The sequence below is a fragment of the Ursus maritimus genome, unplaced genomic scaffold (genome assembly GCF_017311325.1).
Source record: "Ursus maritimus isolate PB19 unplaced genomic scaffold, ASM1731132v1 scaffold_21, whole genome shotgun sequence".
In the NCBI taxonomy this organism is placed as follows: Eukaryota; Metazoa; Chordata; class Mammalia; order Carnivora; family Ursidae; genus Ursus; species Ursus maritimus.
The window spans coordinates 5521892-5535145 of NW_024424564.1; the positions used below are offsets into that span (position 1 = coordinate 5521892).

General features: G+C 34.3%; 1 protein-coding gene across 4 annotated transcripts in view; it reads left to right on the top strand.

Annotated features, from left to right (window-relative positions):
• Window positions 1-13254, top strand: part of USP15 (ubiquitin specific peptidase 15) — a 113289-nt gene that overhangs the window by 11786 nt on the left and 88249 nt on the right. For all 4 annotated transcript variants that reach the window (XM_008684370.2, XM_040637210.1, XM_040637213.1 and 1 more), the window contains exon 2: window positions 9409-9536. In XM_008684370.2, coding sequence (XP_008682592.2) covers window positions 9409-9536 — 128 coding nt within the window. The remainder of the gene's footprint in view (window positions 1-9408; window positions 9537-13254) is intronic.

Genomic DNA, 13254 nt, shown 5'->3' on the forward strand with positions numbered 1-13254 from the left:
CTTATTTATCCTGTAACTGGAAGCCTCTATCTCCCACTTCCCTTCACTCATTTTGCCCATCCCACCACTGCTTGATATTTTCAATAGTATGTCATTAAATGAGAGAATTAATCTTAGTACTTCTGTCTGGCAACCATCAGTTTATCCTCTGAATTCATAGATCTGATTTTGCTTTTTGTTTGTTTATTCATTTATTTTTTAGATTCCATGTATAAGTGAAATCATATGGTATTTGTCTTTCTTAGTTTGACTTATTTCACTTAATATAATACCCTCTGTAGCCTAGTACTTTTTCTGTAGTAAATTTAGAATTTATTTTTACTCCAGTCTGATTTCAGGAGGTAAGAAAATTTGTAAGCGAAATTAATCATGAAAACAAATTGAAATTAGGTGTGAAAAAAATTCATCCACAGTTTAGTTTACCACCATTCTAGAAAAGTTCCTAAAAGAAAGATGGTGTTCACTTTGTAGTCTTAATTGACGTGAAAATGGGACTCTCATACAGGTGTAGTGTGAACACTCAGGCTTTTTCTACTAAGTTCTCAATAGGCAAAAATCTAACATTTCCCAGAGATGCTCCACTTTAAATTACTTATTTTCCTCTTAAGTAAAATGAATAATAGTTGCTAAGAAATGCCTTTTGAGTAAGTATTTCAATTCTTAATTATAACTTGGTAATAACATTTTGATATTCTTCTGCTATTTCACTTTTTGCAGAGAACCCTTACTGTTTCATAAAGAGGGGAACAGTAGGGATGCCTGGGTGGCTCAGTCAGTTAAGCATCTGCCTTTCGCTCAGGTCATGATCTCAGGGTTCTGGGATCGAGCCTCGCATTGGGCTCCCTGCTCAGCTGGGAGTCTGCTTCTCCCTCTCCCTCTCCCTCTCCCTCTCCCTCTCCCTCTGCCACTCCCCCTGCCTGTGCTCTCTCATTCTCTCTCTGTCAAATAAATAAATAAAATCTTTTAAAAAAAGGGAGGGGGGAATAGTATATGATTTTAGTAAGAATCTGTTACATCTTTAAGTCTTTGTTAAGTAAATGGGATTTATAGTGAAGTTTAACATAGGGGGAAAAAAGCATTGAATTTAGAGTATGAAAGCCAGAGTGCATACTGAAAAGAGGCCCTGCATTTACTCATTTAATAGAGTTGTGTTTCGTTGATAGGTTACATATGCTGAGTTTTGGTTTCCCCAACAACTAAATAAAAAACAGAAGGAAAAAAGAGAGGTTACTGTAACTATAACATGAAAATACTTTATACATAATCTTTTTATAGATATAAAGCCTTTGTATTTTATTATGTGATATTAAAATTTTGATTTAAACAGTGAGTAGTATGTTCATATTTATGTCTTTAAAATGTCTGTGGCCACAGAGTGAGGGCAATTGGAAGCAGTAAACTTAAAGAGGAGAGATAAGTTGGACAGCCATTGCAATAATCTGTGCCACAAAAAATAATAGAGAAGGGGAGGTACAGAACTAAGGTACTTTTCTGAAGGTACTTGGTTACTAAATGTTATGGGGTGAGGGAAGGAGGAATACAGGATAATATTTTGCTTTCTGACTTGGGAAATTAAATTATTGATAATATTTATTAAAGGACCCTGGAGAAGGAGTAAATATGAAGGTGTGAAAATGATTAATGACTAGTGGTTGGAATGTATGAAAAATCCGGGTTGACATGGGCCGGTAGGAATTGGAAGTATGATTTAAGGTTGTAAAGACTGGCCCTGGGATGCAGATTTTGGAATCATTAGTATGAATTAAAATATAATTGGCAAGTATGAACAGTGAAAGAAGAAATTAACTCTGTGAAGAGAAGGTTGCGAGAAGAAGAAGAAAGAAGAGTATCCCTACCCTCTCTTCCAAAAAAAAAAAAAAGGTAGAAAAGTAGAATCACATGGTTTAAAAATAATTGATGAGGTACATAAAATTATGAATCTTTTGGATTTGTGAGAAATATTTTTAGGGTTCTTTGGGGTAGGAAGACCTCTTATGCTAGGTTGAAGAGTAAGTAAGGGTTGAAGAGTAGAAACTTAAGCTTGGCTGTAAGAACAAGTCAGAAAAATGGGAGTAGATAGAGAAGGAAATGAGTGTGAGTTGGGAGGTAACATGGGGGAAAAGGGTGAAAGAATTGGCCCTGTTTACATGCTGAGTGGGAAAAAAAAGACAAGGTACAAGGAGAAACAAGAGTAGGAGCTGTTAATAGGGTAAGCCCCCAAGGAGGCAGAAGGAAATTAAATCCAAAGCATAGGAACAAAAATAATTAGCCTTGGATGTAAGGAGGGTTACATCCTTCACTAATTTATGAAGGAATCAGGTAAGATTAAGGTGTAGAGAAGGAGAGTTGGACAGAAAGTAGGGGCTTCTAACTTCCTCAAAAAGTAGGGCAGCAAGGTTGTCTATTCAGCCTAATGGGTGAGAGACTGGCAAAAGTTTTGAAATTACTGGAAATGGAGAAGGCTATCTGGAGATATGCTGGAGGATTGTGGCTCTTCTCTGAAGGATTTGAGAGATTGAAGACCATAGACCTTTATCTCCATGAGATTTTCTTTACTAACTTTTGAACCCAGATAATATTAACATTATGATAAAAATTTTTTGTATTGGTGTACTAGTATGTGAGAATCATGGTTCATGCAAGTGTGAGGCCCTCATGAATACTTGTTAACCCACTGAAACAGGGAAATGGTATTAATTAAGCTACAGCCAGAAGCCTCAATCATAAAGTAACCTTGATCATATTTTAGTATATGTACTTCATGGCTTTTTATATTAGAACACAGTCACATGTCTCAGTATTATTCAGAAATATTTCACCTTTGGTCTCATCTATAAGGCATATAGACTCCTTTGTGCGAGAAACTTAAATTGGTGCATTAGTCACAAAGCATTTAATTACTCTCCTGTACTTTGGGCTCTCTGGATATTTGCAGATAATATTTAGATGAATTTTAGATGGTTGCAAATCTATAATGTAATACTTCATACTAAAACTTACATCAGCTTAAAATCAGTATATGTGTCAATTGTAGGATTTTTTTATTGTTTTGCTTCTATTATCTTCCCAGATATCAAGGGTTATAATCTGTACTGTTTTTTATGTGCTTTTTTTTTTTCCTTTTGAGATGTCACTCAATCATTTCTTCTTTCCTGGTTTACTTACTGGTTGCTCTGGTTACCAAAAGGAAATAATTTCTTGAGAATGAATACATTATTATGTGTCAGAAACATAATTTGATAAATTTAGAAATAACCAAATAAATCATGCTTTTCCAGAGAAATTCTCCAAAACTTATGTAAATTTTTTATTAAAATTTAATGCTAATTCGTGTTTGGAAGAGATAATATAAGACACAAAAATAAAAGAGATAACATAAACCTACAAATTTCTTTCAAAAATACATAGTAAAATAAATTCTGCATTTTGTACATTTGGCTATACATATTTTCATCCCAATTAAAAAAAAAAAAAAACCCCGAGGAGGCACATGGGTGGCTCAGTCAGTTAAGCGCTGACTCTTGGTTTTGGTTCAGGTCATGATCTCAGGGTCCTGAGATTGAGCCCCACTTTGACCTCCACACTCAGTGCAGCGTCTGCTTGTCCTTGTCCTTCCCCCTCTGTTCTTCCCTCTCCAAAATAAATAAAATCTTTAAAAAAAAGCCTAAGTAGTATTTATAATTACTTATTTTTATGGTTGAAATGTCTTTTCTTTTGTTGACTGTCACTTAACTTTATCAGTTTTGACCTCAACATTCAGTCTATACATTTGACTCCACTTCCTTTTTGTCCTTGTATATGTGTATATATAAACTATTGTTCTATATTAAGTAGAAAATATTAATCAGATTTAATGTAATATCTCAGGAAGAGAGAAGATTATAAAGAAAAATGTAACAAAACACTTATGCACATAACCCTTAGTTTAAAAAAATAAAACATTACAAAAACAGTTGAGTGTCCTTGTGTATGTTTCCCTAATCACATCACCTTCCCTCCCTTGCCAGAGGGAGCCACCATCCTGAAACAAATTTTTATTATTATTTTAAATTATTTATATATTATTTTAGTTTTATAATTAAATTATTGAATTATCTTATGTATATTAATATATATGCATGGTTTGTAAATTGTATATACTATTCGTGGCATGTTTTTAAATTTTCTATAGTCATGCTACACATCTGTTATCTTTATATATTTGTGTTATATTACATGTGTCCTTTTGCAGTTCTTTTTTTTTTGGTTCAACATTGTAGTTTTGAGATTTATCTTTAATACATGTAGTTGTATTTTTCATTATAATTTTTGTGTAATATTTTTGAGTATGAATAATTGATATTAAGTTTTTTCCCCTTTTCATTGTTACAAATTATGCTGCACTATATATTCTTATAGTTGTAATTTTGTAAATACAAGAGTTTCTGTAGGGTAAAACTTAGCAATGGCAATACATGATTGTATGGTATGTACATCTTTATTCTTAATAGATTGTGTTGCCAAACTACCATCCGAAGTGAAGTTTGTAGTTTATTCCCCTTTGGCAGTATGTAAGTTCCTGTTACTACGCATCTTTTCCACAACTTGATATGGTTGACATATGTGCACATGCTTGTGTTCACCAGCTTCATGAGATGATATGGTATGGTATTCGTATTTTTCCCATTGCTAATGGGATTAAGCATCTTGTCATATGGATAGAGGCCATTCTGATTTTCTCTTCTGTGAATTGCTTTTTTTTCCTCTTAAAATTTTAGTTTTTAATTTATTAACTTGAAGGAGTTCTTCATGTATTCTAATCCATTGTCAGTTATCTGGAGTATGTGTATCTTTCCTAGTCTGTATCTTCTCTCTTTACTTGATGGTGTCTTTGTTGAATGGTAGCCTTTCATTTTAACCTTGGCAAGTTTATCAGTCTTTATCTTTAAGGTTTTTGCTTTTTGTCTTAACTCTTCATATTCTAAGGTAATGAGGGTTTTCTTGTATCTTATTTTAAAAAATTGTGCTTTTACTTTCACATTTACATTTTTAATCCAACTATAACTTATTTTTATACAGTTAGTTCTGCTGTAACATAGCATGTGTTCCTAAAATCACCATGTTATATGCAAAATCATGCAATAAAAAACACAGGGCATATGGGAAAAATGGGGTTGAGACACAGCGCTCAAAAAAATTTTGTCAGCGACGCATTAAAAAACATAATAAAAATGGTAGCACAGTTTTATATATGTTAAATGGTCTTAACCATTTCTTAAAATACATAACTACCACAATAAATACAACATTTTTGTTTTTAAAAGGATGAAGGTGACTTCTAGAAGTAGGATTCAAAGGGTTGCAGCTTGAGTTATTGTGAAGTGGTGGAAGGAAAGTTTTCTTAAATCTGCTGAGAAGTTGAAATAGCAGATGTGGGAGTGTGGTTCCTAACACACTTGAAGATGTTTGAAGTATGGGGGGTGGCTGAATGGTTCATTCAGCTAAGTGTCCGACTCTTGATTTTGGCTCCAGTCGTGATCTCAGGTCGTGAGATTGAGCCCCACATTGGGCTCTGTGCTGGGTGTAGAGCCTGCTTAAGATTCTCTTTCCCCCTCCCTCTGCATCCACCCTCTTAAAAAAAATGATGTTTGAAGTGTGTGTTTTGTGCATCCTGTGTGGTTCAGTACAGCTGAGTAGTTTTCTACATTTACCTTGTGTTTGTTTCAGTTAGGACTACAGTAAAGCAACCTAGGCACTTAGGGGGCAGAATTTAAGGAGGCGCTTCCTGTTAGGGTTACTAGACATCTAGCTTGCCTCACCCTTAGTCCTGGCCCTGCTTGTGGATTAAGTAGTGCTTGAGCATATACTGAAGTTTGTGCTATTGTTCTCTAATATATCAGTCATGTTTAACATAATTCAGGTTTTCAAAACAAGCATTAGAGTAGGACTGACTGCATATGTCAGTTAAAGCTCTAATTTTCCCCCATATACTTAGCTAGATCATTCCCCGCTAATTCATAATGATGCTTTTGGTATATATCATAGTTCCCCATATACATGAATCCAATTCTTGTTTCTTTGTGCCACATGTTTTCATTGGTCTTTTTGCTTCTCTCTATGCCAGTATCACATTTTTTAATCACAGATCTGGCACTGACTTTGTAACCTTGGTCAAGTTATTCCTGTGTGCCTGTGAAATTATAATAGTACTTACATTATTGGGTAAAGGAGTAAATGAACCAGTATATCTAAGTGCTTAGATATATGCATCTGGCCCAAGAGTAAAGCTCAAATGTTAATTATTTTGTTATTAAAAGTAATTTTTTAGCTTAATAAACAGTCTTGATATCTAGTAGACTGATATTGCCATCTTATTTCTCCTTTTCCAAACTGTTTGAAAGGAAGTGGGAAAGGCTTCTAGGAGGATTCCCTGAGAAAGTGATATGTAGGCTATCTTAAAGATGAAAGGAATTAAATAGATGTTGGGAGGAATAGGAGTATAGTCTAGGCAGATGGAGCCGTAGTCAGAAAATGGAGTGTCTAGTAACTGAAAGAAGGTTGTTATAGTTAAATCTCAGCAAAGAAAAATGGTACCAGTCGAGACTAGACAGGCAGGAGTAGATAGATGTGCAAAACCAAGTAGGCATTGTTAAGGATTTTAGATTTCATCTTACGATCATAGTTATAATCGTTTGTAAAGATTGTTATTTCATGACTTTTATTCTTTCTTAGAGGTCTAAGAATGAAAGTCATTAAATATCAGTCTTTACAAATAGTAATAGCTATTTCAAAACAAAACAAAGCAAAAAACCTTGGTATCTAAAATTGGTCCTATCTGGATCCTAATAGTATACCAAGGATTAAGAGTGCTGTTGAGAATGTGTAAGTCAGGTCTTCGTTCACTTACTTGTAATCTTGGAGAACTGTTGATTCTGTTGTAGGCTTTTATCAGTTGAAATTGATGATTCTTAAGTTTTGGCAGATTCACAGATTACGGGTAGAGTTTTTACAACAAATCTATGTAAATATTTTGAAATAAAAATTTTTTTATTTAGTTCACTGCATTTAATATTGTTTTCTTTCTTGAGTACACCTAAGAAGTCTACATATTATTTCTATAATAGATGTTTCTGTTTTTTCCTATATTCCCCCTCATGTTTCATTACCACAAAATTCTACAAATAAGATATAGGTGGCCTATAATAGAGATATGATGGCCTTTTCATTTGAAAGTAATGTTGAAAGTAGGTAAACATCCATCACCTGAGAGAGTCTCCTCTCATAATAGTATCATTATACAGAAATTAGTTACTTTAAGATCTAGGAAAGAGAGTTGAACTAGAAATATGGCAACAGATGAATACTACCTAGCACAAACCTCTATCATACAGTAAAGGATTTATTAAATACTTTGGGAGCTAAAACCCATCTTTTAGAAATATATATTAAATAAATATAAATAGAATTTTGATAGTATTTCCCAAATCGTTTTAATGTCAGTTTTATAAATCATATTGTTATTTATAGTATTACTGTTAATTGATAAATTCAGTGCAATTCCAGTCAAAATCTTAATTGTATTTTTTGTGGAACTTGATAAACTGACTCTAAAATTCACGTGGAAGAACAAATGGCCAAGAATAGTTAAGGCAATTTGCAACAACACCAAGTTGGGGGAACTTGCCCTAAAAAAAAAAAAAAAATCAAGATTAAAGTAATAAAGATACTATGAAACTGGCACAATGATAAAAACAAAAATAGATGAAACAGAGGAAAGGCCACATAGTGTGACATTAATTTGCAAAGAAAGCAAATGAAATGTCTGAATATTTTGTTTAAATCACAAGAGGGAGTCTAAAAAACTTTTGGTTTGTGATAAATAAGTATAATTTTCTTTATTTAATATGTAAAGTTATTGCTGGTTTAATCTCTTTATTTTAGAAATAGGGTTTTCTTAAAAACTTAGTCTCTGAACTTTTTTTCTTCAGAAGTCTCAAATTCTACAATTTGGGGGCTTTCAGTTACATAATCTTGACAGTAGGTTCGGAATACTAGTGTCTAGATAATTCTGCAGTACCCGCATTAAGGGAATTAAACTGCTGATGAATATTCTCTGGGAATTGTGGGAGTTTGTTAGATTGGTGCCTTTGCTTCAGACATTTTCAGTTTATAAATAACTGTATAAACTGTATAACTGTAGGATTTCATTCCTGTACTTAGTGCTGTGTATAGTAAGCACAGGTACATTAGAATGATCTCCAAAAAAACCTGGTTTACCTACGTTAGTACACATGTGGGCTTTAAACATCTTGTTAACCTTTACTTTTGATTTTGTTATTGAACCTGGTTAAGTGTGGGGAAGTGTTTCTGGAAAAGAATTTAAAATAATTATGAGCCCGTGGCAAAGCAGTATTTCATAATGGGTATAATGTAGTCAAAATAAATTTGTAAAATTTTTTAGGTGTATGAGCTTTCTTTACTAGAGCACCATTATTTTACTTTTTCTGTCACTGGTCATCTGATGAGAACTCAGTTAGTAGGTACTTGAAAATAAGATGAATGTAGTTTCAGTAATGCTTACGGTGCTTGGTGTACCACACTTTTGAAACCAATCAAAAAAACCTGTTCTGGGTGGGGGAATGGGATAGGCTGGTGATGGGTAGTAAGGAGGGCACGTATTGCATGGTGCACTGGGTGTTATACGCAACTAACAAATCATCGAACTTTACATCAAAAACCAGGGATGTACTGTATGGTGACTAACATAATATAATAAAAAAACATTATAAAAAAAAACAAACAACAACAACAACAAAAAACCTGTCCTGCTTGCCCCAGCAGATTTTATGAGAAATAGATGGAGGTAATATTGTTGTTATTAACTTTTGTTGGTAAAGAAGCTAAAGTTTTAAAAAATCTGTTGCTACGATTATTATAATCAGTCTTGTAAACCTTTAATAATCCACTTTCCTTATCCCCAAAAAGATAGAGTAAAATATATAAAATAAACATACTGTATTTGTAAGTTTTTTGTAAAAGAACCATTTTCATATTTCTTTATATTTTACCATGTTGTGCTTTAAAATTTTGTTTTGATTCATTCTTATGATTCCCATTTGAATTTTTGTCCAGTTGTCAGATATTTTATGGAATAGCTAGTGCATTTTTCTAAGAGGTGCTGTTAAGGATTTTTTTTAATGTGTATGTCAATACTTATCCTCAAATAGTAGATATTTATAGAAAAATAGCAATAACACTCTGTATAAGTGAAATGTTTTTCCAGATTGTAAGTCAGATTACAGTTACTCTCAATAATCCTTTCAGGTAGTTATGTACTTCAATATAAAATGAAATATCAAATACAGGTAGCTTCTCTGCTATTCATATAGTTACAGGTATTTACTTTACTGATTTCTTTTCTTTTTTTAGGTACCTAGTCGATAGTCGCTGGTTCAAACAGTGGAAAAAATATGTTGGCTTTGACAGTTGGGACAAATACCAGATGGGAGATCAAAATGTATATCCTGGACCCATTGATAACTCTGGACTTCTCAAAGGTCATTATTTCCTTTCTTTAGTCAGGTTGTAAATGTGTTCATTTGAGTATGTTATAGTCAGTATATGTAATATGGAAAATGTTCATGTAAATAAATTAGAAAATTTTCTTTGTGTTATAGATTTGACTTAATGAACTCAGATTATTCTATCATAATTAGTTATTACTCTGTATCATGACACATTTTTCCATTTACTATATAAGAAAAGTTTATTATTGTTTAACCCTTTAAGTAAAGAATGTAAGTTAGAAAGCGCTATCTTATTATTTGGGGGAAATGCTGTATTGTTATTGTTTTTCCTAATGGACACATGACTTTTTTAAGTTGGGGAGCATTGATACATGTTTAAGTTCTTGGAATTTTGCATCACTCTTCTACAACCCTCACTACTTAACAGTCTTCTATACCTCTCATTACATTTGAAGAGAATAAAACATAAGTACCAGAACTTCTATTTCTGGCGAAGATGGAGTATGAGGGACAAGATTTACTCTTCCACCTGAGCAAACTAAAACCTTGACAGAATATATAAAATAATGGTTCTTAAAACATTGGATACCAGGCAACAAAGAACAGTGATCCTTGAGAGATAGGAAACAAATGAGGTAAGCTGTGTGATTGCCTCAGCTTACTGCATTGATAGAATGTTCAGGACAAGGCACAGAAGAGGAAACCCATGTAGAGCCTGGCAGTTTCCCTTAGGTGAGGAAAGAGTTTGGAGTCCAGGGAAACCCACACCACCAGAGTTTCCAGGGCAGAATACCAGATAGGAATGATGAGCAAAAAGAGGCAGAGGAGACAGCAAGACACCTAGAGATATACAGAGGGTCTCTCTCAAGGCTTCAGCTGAGTGTTGATCAAGCTCATTCATGTGAGGGGGCTGCCCAAGGCCGGGGAAAGACCCACCCAAAAGAATTAGAGGGAACAATCATTAGGGCTCATTTAGGACCAAGAATAACGTGTTCATAGCAGTTAGAGTGGAAAACCATAATTCCAACCATAATTCATGGAGTATACAACTGAGAACAGTTTTGCCACTGTAAATGGGCAAAATTAATCCTCCTGTCCTTCTCATCTGAAAGTGTCAAACTTTACGTCTTAGAACAAAATGCAAAAATACTTAGAGAAATACAAAAATATCCAGCATCCAACCAACAAGATAAAATTTGTAATGTCTTGGATCCAACCAAATATTACCTGGCATGCAAAGAAGCAGAAAAATATGATGCATAATGAGGAGAAATGTCAGTGTTTAAAAAAAATGTTTAAGTAGAAAAAACGAACAAATGAAACAAATACAAAACAGCAAGATGGTAGATTTAAATTATTCTTTATGAATAATCACATTCAGTGTAAATACCCCCAATTAGAGGTAGAGATTGGATAAAAAATAAGACATAATTATGGGGACGCCTGGTGGCTCCATTGGTTAAGCTTCTGCCTTCAGCCCAGATCATGATCCCAGGGTCCTGGGATCGAGTTCTGCATCGGGCTCCCTGCTCAGCAGGGAGCCTGCTTCTCCCTCTGCCTGCCGCTCTTTCTGCTTGTACACGCTTTCTCTATCTCTCTCTCTCTCTCTGGCAAGTAAATAAATAAAATCTTAAAAAAAAAAAAAGACATAATTATGCACTGTCTACACAAAAGCCCCCCCTTTTAATATAAAGATACAAATGGATTAAAAGAAATTTAAAAAGGTATGCCATGTTATGGTAAGCAGAATTCTAAGACCGATCCCAATGACTCTTATATAATCATCTCCCCCTTTGAATAGGGGTAGAGCCTGTGAATAGGATGAGATATCATTCCCATGATTATTTATGTTGTATGGCAAAGGGAGATTATCCCAGTGGTTTTAATCTAATCACAAATGCCCTCTAAAAGCAGACTTCTGGCTGGTGGCAGAAGTCAGAGATTTAAAGCATGGGAAGTACTTAGTACATCATTGCTGATCTGAAAATGGAAGAGACCGTGTGACAAGGAAGGCAGGCATCCTCTAGGAACAGAGAAAGACATGGCCCACAGCCAGCAAGGAAACAGACCACCTCAGACCTGGCACCATGAAAAACTGAATTCTGCCAACAATCTGGATGGACTTGGAAGCAGATTCTTCCCCAGAGTAGATAGGAGATCACCCCATCTTACATCTTGATTTCTGCCTTATGAGCCCTAAGTAGAGGATCCAGTTGAGCCCACCTGAACTTGTAACCCACAAAATTGTGATATTATAAATAAATATTGGTTTTGGGGTGCCTGAGTGGTGCAGTTGGCTAAATGTCCAACTCTAGGTTTCGGCTGAGGTTGTGATCTCAGGGTTGTGAGATCAAGTCCTGTGTTTGGCTCCTGTGCTCAGTGCAGAGTCTGCTTAAGACACTTTCTCCCTCTCCCTCTGCCCCCCACCTCTCTCTCTCTCTCAAAATAATTTTTTTTTAAATGTATTGTTTTCGGCCCCTACATTAGTTTGTTATGCAGCAAATAGGAAAGTAATACATGTGCTAACACTAATCAAAAGAAAGCTGGAGTGGTTCTATTACTATATAATTTATAATACATGAGTATATAAGTAAAATGAGAGTCTCAAATCAATGATGTTCGTTTTTAAGAAACTAAGGAAGAACAAATTAAACCTAAAGTAAACAAGAAAGTAAAGAAGAAAAATAAGTTCAGAACAGAAATTAAAGAGAGACGAAAAAAATAGAGAAAATCAATGAACCCAAAAGCTGGTTCTTCTCAAAATGAATATAATATGTGTCAATTATAAAAAAAATAAATAAACTGGTTCTTTGTGAAAATAATAAAATTGATCCATATCTAGTTTGATCACAAGAAAAAGAGGAAAGACACAGTTACCAATATTAGGAATACAAGAGAGATAATATCAGTATGGAATCCACAAATATTAAAAGGACAATATTATGGAATATTATGAACTTTATGCCATTAAATTCAACAAATTAGGTGAAAAGTTGAAAATACCAAAGCTCATTCCAAAAGAATAGATTGCCTGAATAGCCCTATATTAAGTACAGAAGTTGTTTAAGATTTTTCACAAAGAAAACATCAGATCCAAATAGCGCCACTGGTGAATTCCACCAAATATTTAAGGGAAAAATAATACCTATTTTACAAAACTCCTCCAGAAAATTGGGAGATAGTATTTCCCAACTCATGCTATGAAACCATCTACCTTGATACCAAGATCTTACAGAGACATTTCAAGAAAACACTAGACAAATATCTTGTCTGAACAGAAGTTTAGTAAATCAAGTCCAACAATGAAAAGGGTATATGTGTTGTATAGAAATATATATTTAAAAGATAACATATCGTGTAAGATAAAAGAGTAAAATAGAAACGTCCTCATTCTCATAATGGGCATCTATGAAAAACATACAGGTGACATGAAAAAGGCAAGGGTGTCCACTCAGCTCTTCAGCTGGCATTATTGGAGGTGCTCTACCCAATGCGGTAAGGCAAGAGAAAGAGATAAAAAGCATACAGATTATATAGGAGGAAGTAATAAATCTGCTTTATTCATAGACAACCATGTCCATGTAGAAAATTAGATTGAATCTAAAAAACAAAAAACAAAAACAAAAAACTTCTAGGGGTACCGGGGTAGCTTAGTCAAGCATCTGCCTTCGGCTCAGGTCATGATCTCAGTGTTCTGGAATCAAGCCCTGCATCTTGCTCTCTGCTGAACGGGGAGCTGGGGCGGGGG